This window comes from Callospermophilus lateralis, chromosome 15, assembly GCF_048772815.1.
Source record: "Callospermophilus lateralis isolate mCalLat2 chromosome 15, mCalLat2.hap1, whole genome shotgun sequence".
Lineage (NCBI taxonomy): Eukaryota > Metazoa > Chordata > Mammalia > Rodentia > Sciuridae > Callospermophilus > Callospermophilus lateralis.
Window position 1 is genome coordinate 77,537,911 of NC_135319.1, and position 17,067 is coordinate 77,554,977.

At 39.0% G+C, this 17,067-nt stretch overlaps 1 protein-coding gene across 2 annotated transcripts in view; it reads left to right on the plus strand.

The window, feature by feature from the left end:
- Vti1a (vesicle transport through interaction with t-SNAREs 1A) overlaps window positions 1-17,067 on the plus strand; it is a 343,411-nt gene that overhangs the window by 192,015 nt on the left and 134,329 nt on the right. Inside the window, exons 6-7 of one of the 2 annotated variants that reach the window (XM_076834153.1) lie at window positions 6,884-6,954; window positions 7,619-7,680. In XM_076834153.1, coding sequence (XP_076690268.1) covers window positions 6,884-6,954; window positions 7,619-7,680 — 133 coding nt within the window. Of the gene's footprint in view, window positions 1-6,883; window positions 6,955-7,618; window positions 7,692-17,067 lie in introns of both variants that reach the window. The other variant, XM_076834154.1, reaches the window with a different exon arrangement.

The following is a 17,067-nucleotide window of genomic DNA, read 5'->3' on the forward strand; positions in this document are numbered from 1 at the left end:
GCTATGTTCTTTTTGTTAGGTGTTTTTTGTTTTTGTTTTTCCCTTTCTCTCCAATTTCGAATATTTCTTTTTTTCTTTCTTTCTTTCTTTTTTTTTTTTCATACCAGGGATTGCTCAGGGGCACTTGACCACTGAGCCACACCCCCAGCCCTATTTTGTATTTTATTTAGGGACCGGTCTTACTGAGTTGCTCAGTGCCTTCACTTTTGCTGAGACTGGCTTTGAATTCTCAATCCTCCTTTCTCAGCCTCCCAAGCTGCTGAGATTATAGGCATGCATTACCATACCCAGCTCAGTTTGAAAGATTTCTATGAACCTTTCTTCATGTTCCATGAGCTTTTCTACTACAGTGAATGCTATTCAGTTTGGTCCATCCAGTTAACTCATTTCAGATGTTCTTATTTCATTCTAGAATTTCATATGCTTTCTTTTTAGAGTTTCATATTCTTTCTTGAAAAAATCCATCTCTTTACCATTTTATTTACCTTTTCCTATAAATTATTTTAACACAGAATCATCATTTTTAAACATTTATTTGCTAACTCTATTGACTAGGGTCAGTTGATCTGTTTGTACAAGTGGTGTTTTCTTTTTATTATCCCCCCCACACACTTTATTACATGTCCTGTAATTTTTGACATTTTAGACATTGTATAAAGAATAGTCATGTAGGTAGAAATGATAGTAGAATGAATCGGAGATTATTACCCTATGTACATATATGATTACATGACTTGTGTAACTCTACATCATGTACAACCACAAAAATGAGAAGCTATGCTCCATTTATGTATGTGTCAAAAAGCATTCTACTGCCATGTATAACTAATTAGAACAAATTTAAAAAATAAATTTTCAAATACACATAGAAACAGAATAACAAACAGAAAAAAAAGAATAGCAGAATTTGAAATATAGCATATTGGGTTTAGTTTCCTTTGGAATCATTATATTATATTGTATTTAAAGAATGATTTGATCAGATTCTTCCAAAAATTGAGTTGGTACTGAGCTGAATCTCTCATTAGATTGCATTTATCTGAGATTACTATGCTCCCAACTATGTTTGGGAAAAAAAAAAATCAGTGTTTGACCTGGGAGTTTCAAGTATTTTTTGGTTCACATTTAGACTCAACTCTGACAGTGTCTTGGAAGACAGGCTTCATAAGAATGGGTAGCAATCTGATTTCTCTTTAGGGACCAGCCTCTCCTCCGTTGCCTCTAGGTTGGCACATACAGGGATGAAGGGAGAATTTTCAGACCAAGCAGTGTGGTTTTGTCTGCAGACCTTATCTAAACGCCCTTCAGTCCTGTCAGCCCCTGTTGTTGTGCAGGTTGACCGACTCCCTGCCCCTCTGAGATTCCCTCTAAGACAGTCTGTGCTCAGACCCAGCACTTGCCCTCACTAGGTGTAAAAGTTGCCCCAACTCTTTGCCCACATTTGAAGTGCTAGTCTGTCTCTAGAATTCATCAGAGCTTCTTTGCATCTTCTGGACTTCCCCCAGAAAAGTGTGGTCATTATTTTGTCTGGGTTTTTCTCGTTTCCATGGGAGTGGTCTTTTGTGTGCTTTCTACATCCTAACTGGAAGCAGAAGTTCCTCACATGTCTCATTTCAAATAATGGAAGCTGCTCAAAGAACTCTGTATTGCCCCACCTTTCCATTGTCAGGGACTCAAGAGACTCCACGCCTGCGCTACATCACTTGCTAAGGAGAACTCGTCTACCTAGGATGTGGTACCAGAGTCAGTGCCCAGATAGGGGTGCTCAATGACAGTGACTGATCCAGCCACTCTGCAAGCAGATCCCTTCTGGGAAAGCCATTACATGACAGTCTCTGCTTTCCAAAGCAGCAAGCCCCTCCTCCCACCCCCATTAGATGGGGAATGGTCAAAAATTCCCAAGCCATGTCCAAAATTGAGTACTTCAAATTGTTAGGAAATATCACTCATGTCTTTCATCTGGTTGGTGTTCTGCCATCCACATACAAAAACTCATGCTTCAGAACAGCTCCTTATGGTATTGACAAGCCCTCCTGTACTTCACAGAGGTCCCCACATACAAACAGTAGCTTGGCAATTGTGAACACCTTTCACCTGCTCCTAAAATTCTTATGAAGTTTTCCAGTGCCTTATCTTCTCCTAACATTGTAAAGAAGACTCAACTGGCTGCCTTTGCCTTCTAAAATAATTTGTTGGAAACCACATTCCAGTGATTGAACTCAGGACCACTCAACCACTGAGCCACATCCCCAGCTCTGTTTTGTATTTTATTTAGAGACAGAGTCTTACTGAGTTGTTTAGCGTCTCACAGTTGCTGAAGTTGGCTTTGAACTCGTGAGCCTCCTGCCTCAGCCTTCTGAGCCACTGGGATTACAGGCATGTGCCATCACACCAGCTAGAAAACACATTCTTAACAAGTTTTTTAAAAAGAAAGTTAAGAGGAATAATCAGTATCTTGTGGAGAGTGCACTGTTTGTAATATGATGGCTAAAATTTGTTTTTATGTTTTGAATTTGTCAGATGGGGCATTTTCTGGTGAGCTGGGTTTGAGGCCCTTCCCCTTCATATAAGTGTATGTACAACATGATGGGAACTTGTATCACTTCAAACTTTCTTAAACTAAGTCTTGTCTCATTTTGTGATGGCAGGCCAGTGCTTCAGGAAGCATTTTGCAAGGTTGGTAGTTACCTGTTCCCTTCTCAATTCCTTTATGGAACTGGAAACTATCAAATGTCTGTTGTATACACCTTCCAAAACATGAAGGAAAAGAAGAAATGTTAGCCCCTGTAAAAAGGGCTATGGACCAAGGATATGATTGATTGTAGGTAATTGTAAAAACAACAGTTCATTTTATGTGTTTGAATGCTGTACTCCCAGGATAATTCCCAGGACCTCTGTGGAAAGGATAGAACTACAGGAAGGAACTCTTCCTTCCAGGAATTCATTTATCATGCCATACTGACATGTAGAATTCCAGCATACAAAAAGTAGTTTTAGTTTTCTTTTGTGCTTTCCATTGTTTCTAAATCACAGTAAGATCCTTATGGTCATCAAATATAGTATTTGTAAAATTTATTATATCTCAGATTATTTCAAAAGATGCAGTAGAGCTGTTCCCATTAAAGAACCTATGGAAATTCAAAGAACTAAAAATGTTGACTCAGTAGGTTTAGGCCTGTGAGCTTGTGTTCTTTGTTTAAGAGTGTTTTGGGTAGTGATTATGTATTAGGTAACAGTGTTACTGTCTTATTAATGAAATAATCCCTAAATGTGGAATTCTAGTCTGACCAATGATAGTCTGAATTAAAAGTCATACCTCTGATGTGGCTCAGTGGTAGAGCACCCATCTGGCATGCATGAGGCCCTTGGTTCAATCCCCAGCACCACACAACAAACAAAAAACCTGTCATTTGTCATCTTGCTTTGCTTGATATGTAATGAGGAAATAGTAATAACTTTCTTTTTGTATGAATTTTTTCTTCATTCCATAGGAATGACCACTTCTAATTTGTCTATCTGTTTAATAATTTTCTTTTTTAGAGAATTAAAATGAAAAGTAGAAGAGAATAAATGAGAAAAGAATTCCCAACAAATGCATGGTATTTCAGTGTTAAGACCAAAATGTGTCCAGTCTTGCCAGTATCTCTTCTCTTGCCAGATAAGGTGAATACTGGGATTGCCATGCCATTTGGGGGAGCAGTGTAATTGTAGGAATAGCTTATGACTCCTAACAGGCCTCATCTCTTGGCCTCTTTTTTTTTTTCCTTACAAATCAGTCATTTTATTTTATTTTATTTCATTTTTTTTATTGATTTTTTTTTAAAAATAAATGAGAGCGGAATGCATTATAATTCTTATTACACATATACAGCTCAATTTTTCCTATCTCTGGTTGTATATAAAGTATGTTGACACCAATTCGTGTCTTCATACATGTACTTTGGATAATGATGTCTGTCACATTCCACCATCCTTGCTAATCCCCTGCCCCCTTCCCCTCCCTCCCACCCCTCTTCCCTATCTAGAGTTCATCTGTTCCTCCCATGCTCCCCCCCCCCCCCACGCTACCCCACTGTGAGTCAGCCTCCTTATATCAGAGAAAACATTCGGCATTTGTTTTTTGGGGATTGGCTAACTTCACTTAGCATTATCTTCTCCAGCGCCATCCTCTTTTTCCATTGATTTCTTCACTAGACTGCAGATCCAGTTAGGGGTTTTTCCCCAGCAAGTCTGATAGAATCGTGGCTCTATTACCTACTTTCCAGTATCCCTTCTCCAGCTCATGGACTGAGAGCAGGAAGAGGCTGCAAACCTTCCATAGACTTCATTTGTTAATTCTTTCCTTGAATACTTACTTGAGACATTACACTGGCCACAGACACAGTAGTAATAATCTGTCTTCTATTTCTTTGCAATTACTTATTATTATGTCAATCCTGATAAGAGGAGGTATCTTGCTGAAATAATGACAAGATTGATGATGCTCATAGATATTGGAAATTTTAAGTTAAAAAGTAATTAAAATTGCCATATTAAGTTGATTAAAGGAATTCAATGTAGCAATAAAAACAGCATGACAAGGGCTGGGGTTGTGGCTCAGCGGTAGAGCGCTTGCCTAGCACATGCGACGTTCTGGGTTCTGTTCTCAGCACTGCATAAAAATAAGTAAAATAAAATAAAGGTATTATGTCCAACTTCAAGTAAAAAATATTTTTTTAAAAAACAGCATGACAAATTTAAATTTGTAGTTTTTATTGTAAAAAAAAAGTTCAACTCTTATTTCTTAATTTATATGAAGTTAATACTAAAGAGCTAAAAAGAAAAAAAATCTAAGAGAAGGTACTTTACTGGGAATGTACTATATATACTGGGAAAGAATTTTCAGAGTTTGTATGGTGTCAAAAATATATTTATGATTATGTATGTAACCATTATTAGTTGGATTTTCTGTCATGAAAGTATTAAACTGTCTTTTTCTGATATGCCATGAAATACAGACTCAGCTAAAACACTCCTCTGTGCTGTCTTCATTACCAGCATAGTTCCATGAGTACAGACGCTAGGTCTTGTCTTGGGCCAGACCCCAGCACAGGGTGGGGACCCGATGGTTCTTTGTTCAGTGCTTTGAATCTTAAAATGTCATGCATCGGTATGATACTCTAGAGCTTCCATATTTTTACTCAGACTATTTTATTTGACTATAATATCAAATTTGTGAGAAAGTACAAACATTGTATCATATGAATAAAATTGTAGTTCCAACAGAACTAGAGTAGAAGTGGGTCTCCACAGGCCATTGATCGTTTTATATCATCATCATTCAATAAATGCTTATTGTTGTTATGGGCCAGTCACTGTGTTGATTATCTTATCAAACCCTTGCATTAACCCTATGATATAATGCTGTGGGTATTTCTCTCATTTTAGTGATTAAGCAACTGAGACATGACACAGCTAGCTAGCTAAGGCAAAGCCACGCGGTTACTGTCAACACTGGGATTTAGGCTCCAGCAGCACAGGGTCACAACCAGGCTCTCAGCTGGCCTGGTCACTGCTCTTATGATTGTCAGTGTGAATACAGAAGCCAAATTAAGTACCATGGGATGTCCTGATGACTTTATTAAATTACTTGCTATTATTATAATAGGTGCCTGGTGAATGTTTGTCTAAGTTGATAAGCCAGAGATGAGTGCTGTTTGGGGAGGGTAAAGAGACAATACCAGAGGGGAAAAAGGTGAGTGGGAGCGAGACACTGATGAGGAAGTCAAACAGGCTGCCAGGATCGTAAGAACGGCAGATCATCACTCTTCTTTTAGAGAATAAGGTAGCTCCCAGGTAATAGAGGATGACTCTCAAAAAAAAAAAAAAAAATCTATTGAAGGCAGCTGGATATTTGTGAGGTCAGGACACACCTACTGTCTTATAGAAAGGTCTACAGTCAGAGGAGAGACTGCAGTGCCAGCCAAATGAGATGATTGTGACCAGGAAAGATTTCATTGGAACTTAGCAGTGTGGCCTTTAATGAATGTGCTGAGCTGTAGTACTAGCTAAATGTTTGGAAGTACTGGGGTGAAAACACTGTCTTAAGCTCTCCTCAATTACTTGTTAAGAAGTGCATCTGTCTTTGACTTGACTCAAGAATCTATTGTGCTGTGGCTGTGGCTCAGCAGTAGCACACTTGCCTGGCATGTGTGAGGCACTGGGTTTGATTCTCATCACTACATATAAATAAATAAAAATAAAAAAGGTCTATCAACAACTAAAAATATATTTTTTAAAAAAAAAAGAGTATACTGTAGCTAATAACATAATAAACAAGTCTTTGCCTCTAGGTGAGTATAAAACTAGCAAAAGTTCCACTACCAACAAGCTACAGTTGGTGAGCATATGACCACCTATGCCAGGGGAATACATTGAAACCAAAATTGTTCCAAACACACATCGACTTACACAGGCAAGGCAGTACCATGATGAAGGGAAGGTGGAGCGGAATCATTAACATTATCCTTCGCCCATAAAATCCAAAGGCCAAACTCCTGGGTGACAAAATAATAGACCACTGTACCTGGTTTCTCCTCAATTTTGCCAGTAATTTGTTGGAGTGGCCTTGTCCAAGTTGCATCCCCAATAAGTCATTACTGCTGTGTTGGTTATGTCCTTCCTATAGGTTGAATTATAACTTGTACCTAATCATACTCCAGATAGGTAAATTTACCAAATACTGTTTATATTTTTTAACTACCTGAGTTAAAATGTGTGTCTGATATATAATGGACATTGCTTCAGCTTTAATTCTACCTCCGTTTTCAGTTTGGTACTACGGAAGGTTATTCTCGCATGCACCCCAAGTTGTGTTTCCTGACTTTCATTTTCTTTTCAATAGAACAAATCGGCCAGGAGATGTTGGAAAACCTCAATCATGACAGAGAAAAGATACAACGAGCACGGGAAAGAGTAAGTACAAATGACACTATCCTTCTACATAAATAATAAATGAGAAGACATAGAAGATCCTTGGGACATGCACAGACAGAACCATGACACAGACATAAGTACATACGTATAGAAATGAGTAGGGAGAAAGGAACACAACATCTACTAGGAGGAAAAGGAAGGGTGCCAGATCGGGGCAAAGCAGCTGACTCTCCCCATCTGGAATGCCCACAGGTGGATTTTATTTAGCCCTCTGGCTGAGAAGAAGGTCATTGAGGGGGATTTTGGAATATGTCACTCTTTCAGTAAAAATACTGATGATTCCACCCTCTTTGCTTCATTTATTTCCACTTATATTTTTAGGAGTTTGTACATTTTGTACATTAGAGATTAATTACCAGATGTATGTTAAACTTTGTCAGCTTTTGAGACATTTGCTTTTATATCCAGTTCAAGTATCCAGTTTAGAGTTCCTGACGTCACTTCTCACATCACTTTCTGAATCTAAGAATTCTCAGAGTTTGCATAAGTGTCATAAATGTATTTGTGTTGTGTATATAAACATTTTTTATTGTTTGGCTTTTATATCATGAAATAAAATGATAGAAAATGATTGCTCGCCATGTACTTTAGAAGTAATCTAATCATTCGGAGTTGAGTTTTAACGCTGCTCTTCTCCTCCTAGCTTCGGGAAACAGATGCAAACTTGGGGAAGAGCTCCAGGATTCTGACGGGGATGTTGCGAAGGTAAGAGCAAGGTAGGGACCGACCTTCCTCTCCTGTCTCTTTTGCTGTTTTTATCTAATTGCAAACAGGCATTTTACAGGCTTGCAAGCTTCTACTCCCTTCCCCTGTGTCTAGACACTTTTGAAATAATAGAGCGCTGATTGTAACTCTTATTTGGACAGGGACACATACTGAGTAACTCCTATTAGAGAGAAGGCTTGAGCTAGCGGGGTTACCTCAAGCTATGGAAAAATTAGGGTTAGACATGAAGAATGTTTTCATAGCCTGAGGAAGGCCCCATGGCAGGAGCAGCCTGAGTTTATTTTCTATTTTGATGGAGGGAGCGCAGCCTGCGTCGGCAGGAGCTCACTTGGTCTCAGCCTGGCTGTCTCTTGCCTCGTTTTCATTTCTCTAAAAGGACTCCATTTGGGGAAACATTTTTATTTAATGTATATAATTCAAGATGATTTATAAAATGTCAATATTATCTGAATAATCTGAATTCATGTGTGCTAGCAAACAAATCTTTATGTTTTCTGTGTGTGACTAAACTTTGACGGAAAATATTCCGGAGGGTATAAAAAAGATAAATGAATCAGAGTTGGTCATGTTCTATGTAAGTATTTTCAGCATGGAATGATTTTCCACTTGAGATCTACCAGGTAAGAGTATCATCTGGCACCACGATGCCCATTTGGAACTGTGAATGGAAAAGTGAGTCACGAATATTGTAACTGGTCTCTAGGAGAGCTTGATTGGAATGTTAGGGAAGAAAATCTTCATTATAATTGATACTGAAGAAACAACTATTTCAAAATAACAAAGCCTTCCCTGATCATGTATCCATATGCTAAAATTATCTCTTGTGTTGAAGATTTATTGTATAAGAAACTATTCAATGTGCATTTGTTCCGCCATAAACGTTGATGTGATCTCTTAACCTGATCAGAAATGAGCCCGAAGTTCCCTGAGCACTGCCAGCCTAGTGTCCACATTGCTCCTTCTTTCCCTGGACACACTGCTCCAACTCAGAGCCATAACCACCAAATCCTCTAATCAAGAATAGTAAATAATGGGGCTGGGGCTATAGCTCAGTGATAGAGCGCTCGCCTAGCACATGTGAGGCCCTGGGTTCAATTCTCAGCACCACATAAAAATAAATAAATAAAATAAAGGTATTGTGTCCAACTACAACTAAAAAAAATAAACATTAAAAAATAAAGAATAATTAGTAAACGACTTGGGAAAAGGTCAAAACCTACAGAGAAGGGAACTGGTGATTGAAAGGAATGCTTCAGTGCCTAAAGACAATAAAAAAGAAAGAAAGGGAAAAAAACCTTCACTGCTTTCCTGGGAGGGCCCCTGCGATGTGAGCTGTAACGAATATTCTGCATATGTCTCCATTTTGTCAAATCTCATTAAAGAGTCCTCCTGCTTTATGTCAATTGAGCTGTCCAGAAATCATTCATCATTTTTAGTGTAAAAAAATCATGTGGTTATTTAAATAATATCATATTAATGTTAAAGTTCAGCTGTCATTTAATGGTATGGCTTAATCAGATGTAGCATTTAGGGTAAATAGTTTATTCAAGCTCTTCGTGGCTTTCAGGTTGGCAGATTCAAATAAGGATTTATGGGTTTCTAAACCAATGTATTTCTGTCCATGTTTCTGCTTGATGTACCTCACCCTTTAGTGCAGGATACTGCAGACAGTTATTTCAACAAATAAAGCATCCCCCTCATATTGTGTTTGAATAAATTTGCAAGTCATTTAGAGAGGGTGAAGCACAAACGACTTCTGTGACCTTCAACTGGGCTTTCTGTAGGGACATGGCACTAATGCGATGGCTCAGAAGCCTGCAGAAGAAAATTACTCTGGTGAAATCTACTTGGGCTTCTCTTTGTAGGCAGACTCAGTCAATCTAGACTTATCTCCTCTCAGGATGTTTGTAGAGAACTCACAGGAATAAAATGCCTAATGGACATCACCTGGCTCTGTCTGAGCCAAAGCTAGTAAGTCCACCTGTGTGTGTGTGTGTGTGTGTGTGTGTGTGTGTGTGAGACAGTGTTTTTCAGTAGGCAAGCTAGAATGTTGATATCTGCCAAGATTCCCAGGTACTTTTCATCAGTGGTGTAACCAGACTGACTCTTTGCATAGTGGTAGTTTTGGTTTTGTTTCTAGTTGCTATCCCACATGACACAATTTATTTAGGACTTTGGAAAAATGAAAAAAACTAACCAGCTTCTTTACTTTATTATTTGGGTTATTCCCGAAAACATAGTCTTTTGAGAAGTAGAACCAGAACTTATATACCAAAGTCTTTTATTTCATTTTTTAAAAATATTTTTTAGTTGTCAAAGGACCTTTATTTTATTTATTCATATATGGTGCTAAGAATTGAACCCAGTGCCTCACACATGCTAGGTGAATGCTCTATTATTGAGCTACAGCCCCAGCCCTATTTCACTTCTTTTATCTATTTTATACCCTCTGTCACCTCTCTCCTGTTCATGTGGCATTCACTCCAGCACTGGTGGGGGTTTTATTTAAGAAGAAGCCATGGGCTGGGGATGTGGCTCAAGCGGTAGCGCGCTCGCCTGGCATGCGTGCGGCCCGGGTTCGATCCTCAGCACCACATACAAAGATATTGTGTCCGCCGAGAACTAAAAAATAAATATTAAAAAAAAAAATTCTCTCTCTCTCTCTCTCTCTCTCTCTCTCTCTCTCTCTCTCTCCCCCCTCTCTCTTATAAATAAATAAATATTTTAAAAAAAAATTCTCTCTCTCTCCCTCTCTCTCTCTCTCATTCTCTCTTTAAAAAAAAAAAAGATATTGTGTCCACCAATAACTAAAAAATAAATATTAAAATTCTCTCTCTCTCTCTCTCTCCCCCTCTCTCACTCTCTCTTTTTAAAAACAAAAGAAGAAGCAGCCACATTCCCAGAATTCTTGTTCTTACCAAACTGTCCAGCTACATTGTGTGTCAACAGGTGATTATGATTTCAGAAACAGCACAATATTGAATCATGTGCTTATGTCACCTTTACAAATGTGTAAAAGAATTGAATGTCCTCTTTGTGCAGTGTAAATATTTACCTGCATGTAACATAAGCCTATTTATTTTCATATGCTAAGTTCTGTGTTTGAGAATAAATATAATATACCAAAGCAAGGAATTACTTTATTTGAAAGAAAGATTTGGGGATTTTTAAAATTTTTTAGACTTCAAGGTTTTTAAATTGTGAAATGAACAGGAAAAGTACCTCATAGCCCCTCCTTTGGCTCATTTCACTTGTAGTGGTCAGTCAGTTATGAAGACAAGTGAAATCATGTTCGCTCTGAGCCAAAGTCTGTGTATATGACCACTTGATCATTTGTGACACTGACCAAAATAAGAAAGCAACAAAAATTAAGTTTTTAAAATCCAGCAGCCACTAAATAATCATCTAACACTTGTGCTTTTTAAATCTATTGTTATCTTCAAATGAGGCAAAAATCTATTTTCTTCTTCCTTCCCTTCTTCCTTCCTCCCATATGCCTGTAATAAAAGGCATAGTGATCCTGAGATGAAACCACATTTAGCTTTGCCTTCAGAGTGCTTATGTGTGTATAAAAGTGTGCAGTGGGAATTCACAAAATTATCTAAATCTCATGAAAGCTATTAAGGATTCTACAACCTCAGTTAATCCTTGCTGATTATCTGTTTTCATAAGGAAAAAAAAAAACAACCAAAATAAAATGTGATTTGAATGGCTTTAAAACCCACATGTTTGAGAAAAAATTAGGGGAAATAGGAAATTATTTATAGAATCATAACAAATAAGTTTTAAAAGGAACTAAACTATGAGCCATATTTAGGTTACTGAATAGCAACTGGTTTATTCAAAAAGAAATTATTTTTTATATAACTACACTATGTTACCAAAAGAAAGAAAGCAAAGGAGAAAATTGGTCGATTCTGACATCAGAATAAAGCCTATAGCTTATTTTCTGGAAACTAATTTTTCTTTCTTCTTGACACAAGAAAGAGAGCCACCTAGGGACAAAGTGTTTATTTCCTGACTCTGTAGACAGTTTAAATAGAGTGGAATTCAGATCAAATGAAAATGGCTATGAAACAAATGACCATCCGTGTGGTAACTGGGGCCAAGAAATGGGTTTTTCATTGAGTCTCACAAAACTTGATTATTACATTTGGTTGTCATAAAGTGTTGCAAGGATCTTCACCTATGTACTGCGTTCACTCGCATGTGCGTGTGTGTGTGTGCGTGTGTATGTGTATCTGACTAGGAAGCCTTATTAGATCAGATTGGACTGGCAATCAATGAAGATGATAATAGAGATTTTCAAAATTCTTAGAAAAAAAAGGAAATAATCATTTATGATTATATTTCCTTTTACCTCTGAATAACTCTAGTAGTAGTTAATAATTAATCAGTAATCCTGTGTTTTTTTTCTAGAAGTATCTAAAAGAGTCCTCAAGGATATAACAAATTCATAAATTGAGAGCTCCATTAGCATAAATGGGAGAGCATATTAGAACTTCACTATGGACTGCTTTGCATATGATACATATATATTTGGAAAAAAAACTTTTCTGAATGGTGACCTCAATGTAAAATAATTTTCTCTCTTCCTCAACTATTTCAACACACAAAATCAGAGTGTTTCCTTCAGAAATGAAGCACTTATCCTTGCAGCGTGAGTGCAGTAACTTCTTAACATAAGTTGCTTCTGAGAGGTCTTTTGTAACCAACCTGTGATACAAACAAAGCCAACCGTAGTAAATGCAGTTGGCCTCGCTAGCACCGTTCATACAATACTATTTAATGTGTGTTTTTGTTAGAGTGACTTCTGAGTCAACCTGGGGAATAATTGCCAGCTATCATTGCTATCACATTTTACGTTTTAAACGTGGTCTTGTTGCTTTGGTAGAATGACAGGTAAAACATCTGGAAAAGTGAAATGTGCTGTCAGTGGCTCCAGAGGGAAAGTATAACAGAAATACCAGAGCAGATCTGTAAGCCATACAAATATATATTTTTAAATAAACAGACTTATTCGTAAATAGGCCATGACTAGATGCTTAAGCTTCTTTGAAACTTCATTCTACACACACACACACCCCATTTTGCTCAGGAAACATTTTATTATATTTTAATTGTTCTTATTACAATGGCTAAAATTCAACAGAGTTTTCAAGACTTGTGAAAAAATGTCCTTGAAAATTTACTCTCAGAATTCATGCCTTGAAAAGGCCCCTTCTCCCGCAGAGCCTTGTGTTCATATGTGCACATTTTCTTCTCTTTTTTCCCCCGTGCCGGGGACTGAACCCAGGCCCCCAAGCATGTCAGGCAAGCGCTCTACCACTGAGCTACCCTGCAGCCCTTGTTTTCCTTTTCTCTTCATCTTTTTCCTCCTTCGTGGCTTACATAGCTGACTAGTGTTGAGCATGGGTCCTGACCTGAAGGTAGTGTAGCAAGGTCTCAGCCTCTAAACCATTTTTCAGCTTTTAATCAAGCACAGTTCTTTCAGAATAAAATCATTGAATTGCAGTTGATTCTTTGGACTTAGCAGAGTTAGGAGCTAAGCTAGGTTAATGCTATAGAGAGAATCTTTTTTTTAATCTTGGTCCTCTTTGTGTGACTCAATTTATTACTAGAGCCTTGACTCATTGCCTTTGTCCTTGGACCTCTTCAAGGCCAACACGGATGATGCTTCTGCCAAATTAAACAACAATTCTATACTTCCTTATTTATATTTTTCTTTAATAATATTCTTGTGCTTTTCTACATAGGATTTTGGCTAGGCAAAGCAGCATGTGCCTATCGTCCCAGCTGCTTGGGAGGCTGAGGCAGGAGGATCACTAAAGCCCACAAGTTTAAGATCAGCCTTGACAACATTATGAGACCCCCATCCTAAAAATATAATTTAAAAAATCAGAAACATAGACAAGTCAAATGCAGTATCTAAAGCTCCCTGCCACCAAAGACTACCATCTGCCTCCACTGATCTCTCAGTGCATTTCTGACCCCAAGCGAAGCTTTACACACATGACCCAGTTCCCAACCCCATGAAGGAAGCAGTGTCATCCCCATTTTACAGATGAGCATAACTGTGCTTAAGGAAGCTAGGTAAGCCATCTGGAGTTGGCCACACGGCAAGACTGAGTCAGAATACAAACTCAGTACATTCTTTCAAACGTACTCCGTGAGGTTCCCAAAGTTTGCTTAAGTGAGAGTAGTTCTCACTAACCAGTGAGGAGAGGAGTGGGGATGAGCTGCGGAGTTTTTGTTTTTGCTAACTTTTACTGTTATTATGCTGTTATGCAGTTCCCTCTCTTCTGAAATAATTGCGTAGTAAACACTTTCCTTAAGCTAGTCCAAAATAAGTACTTGAAAAAATGTTCAGCAGTGGCAATGTGTGCCAGTGTTCCTGCCTTCTCATGCCCCCTTCTGATTCACGGCTCTAGAAGATCCAGAATCCACACTGTCCTCTGGCCTTCAAGAATCCAAGGGCTTGTTGTGTACTCTCGGGCTCCTCTTGGCTGTAGCCGTGGTCCAAGCCTCTTGGTGTGTTAGTTCACCTTCCTGAGGACTGTATGCAGCACTGTAGGGAGCTGTCACTGGGTATCCTCAGGACCCCCAGGGCCTGGTTCTCCTGCTATAATGGTCTGATACCCCTCACAGTGTCAGATGACCAATTGGTCGGTGCAGGAGATGGGTTCAGAAAGTGCTGAATAAACCCGAGGAGACCCACTGTTAGGATGGGCTGGAGCTGTGGGTGCAAGGAGAATCCCGAGAAGGGTCTTCTTGAGGAATCCTTTAGAAATGGCTTGATTTTGGCATTAACTGGAACCAACAAACCAGCAAGGAGCTGGAAAGCCTCTACCATCCTTACCTCCAGTGTTCGGCAAGTATCATGGTTAGGAAATTTCATTTTTATGTCTAACTCTGTTTCACCTGGGGCCTTATCCTCATTGGAGTTTTCTTTTGCCCACCATTCTGTGGGCACCAAGAGGCCCCCTATAGGTAGGAGGTAGGCTCTGGAGCCCCATTCCTGCTTTCTCACCATTAACCTTTGATAAGAATCTCACCTCCCTGTACCTCAATTTCCTTATCTATAAAATGGAGATGATAGTAGTCCCTACTTTGTAAGTTTTCACAAAAGTTAGTCAATACATGTAAAGTGCAAATAATAGTGCCTGCTACAAAATAAGATTTCAGTAAATGTCAGAACAGTAGTTACTATCATCACTGCTTTAAGAAAGAAAAAGGCCTGGGAGCAAGGACTAAAATAAAAATGTTAATAGTTATTTTAGGTTGGTGAATTTTAAATTGATTCTTTTTCCATTTCCAGAGTTTCCTAGGAAGTTTTTAAAAAATGAGAAATTAAGCCAGGTATAGTGGCACATTCCTTTAGTCCCAGCAATTTGAGAGACTGAGTCAGAAAGATTGGAATTTCAAGGGCAGCCTCAGCCACTTAGTGAAACCCTGTCTCAAAATAAAAGTTAAAAAAATAATAATAAGGACTGAGGATATAGGTGAGATATATAGTAATAAAGTACCCCTGAGTTCAATCCCAGTAACAACAAATTAATAATAATAAAAATAAAATCCTCCCATCCTTTCCTGATGTCTCTGTGTCTGAAAGGGACCCACCATTCTCCCTCTGTCTGGGACCTTCAGTCAGCAATTCTGCAGCAACTCCCCAGAGCACTCAGAGTTCCCCAGGAGCAAAGCGTCCTCCAGCATGGATGCTTTCCCTCCCACTTGGACTGTCAGACAGGCAAGCATCCTGATTGGTCTCTGTGCTGCTTCTCCTTTTGTCTTTCTAAATACAGTTTGCCAGTCTGTCTTCCATAGTGCAAAACTAGTGCATTTTCTTCCCTGCCTACGAGCCTCCCATGGCTCCCATTGTTATTCTCGAATTTGGGACCCCCAAAGACCACCAGAGACCCAAGATCAATGTAAGCCGCAAAGAGGTGTTTATTGTGAGCTAGCTCGGTCTTCCGCGTGCACACACAGCAACTGGTGACGCTGAGAGGCCCCCAGCCCAGGGTTTGCAACATTTTTATACATTTTTTGGAGAGGGCAGGGATTTCACATACATCATAGCCTCTTTTAGCAAATCATCACACACCGCGGGTAAATCAAATAACAACTCTAAAACATGATTAGCACATTCACTGGCAGGAACAAGTTGGGTAGGGGTGATTGGTCAGTACAAAAGGGGTATTCATTTGAACTGATTGGTTTAAGCCAAGAGGGGTGTACGTGCTGAACTACATGGTTTCCCAACATGTTATCAACCACCATAAACTACTGGGAGGGTCATCTGGCATTCCAGGTATTTCCCTGTCTCATGCTGATTTGTGGTTGCTAGGGGGTTGCTATGGATCCCCACCTAGCCTGACTGAGTCAGGGACACCTGTCACAGCAGATCTCTCCTGTTGTTTGTAGATAAACAACTTAGCAGGGTGGGAATGTGCCTAGGAGTGCTCTGTGGGTTTTTCCAAGGACTAAGGTCATGTCCCTTCCTTGGACAGGCTTTGCTCTGAGGCAGAGGCTGGTTTTTCACCATCACCTGCTAACACAAGCATGTCCTCTTGGTCCCATTTCCAATGTCTGCCTGTGGACTTCTGGCCTTGTCGACTGCTACTACCTTTGGACAGACAGCAGACCCCAACCAAGGCCGACTACTTCCCATCTCCAAGGCTAGTTTGACTCTTCACTAATTCTATTACTTTGCTTCACCTCTTACTTCTACATATAATGCTCTCCATTTTCCACTTGTGATTCAAAATCTTCTGAATGCAAGTGACAGAAACCCATATCAAACTGGCAATACATAAAAGAAGATAAATACTGCCTCATGTAACCAAATAGACCAAGGATAGCAGTGACTTCAAGCAGTGGAATCTGAGGGCTCAAATAATGTCATCAGGGCTGGGTCTTTCTTTTCTCATCTCTCATCTCGGATATCTGTTTATGGGTTCTGTCCTTTGTCAGGAGCTTCTTGTCAGAACAAAGCTTTGCCAGCCTCTCAGTGACACCCATTAAATTTACCATTTTTTTTTCTTCCCAATAGTTCCTACAAAGATTATAGCACGGAGTCATACAGATTCTGATTGGTTCAGGTTGTATAAAAACCTTATTCATCTATGATCTGATGTTGTAGACAAGGGACCCTGTGCTGGGATTGGACAAATAGACTTAGAATGGGTGAAGCATAATTTCCTCAGAAGAATCTAAGAGCTTTCACCAGAGAGGGGAATAGATACTGGGTGAATGAAAACAACAGATGTTACTTAGGAATGTTCCAGATGAATTTTTAATATCTGTATAAAGGACCAAGTTACCCAAGTATAGCCTCATCAATGACTAATCTTCAGAAGAATGACTGAG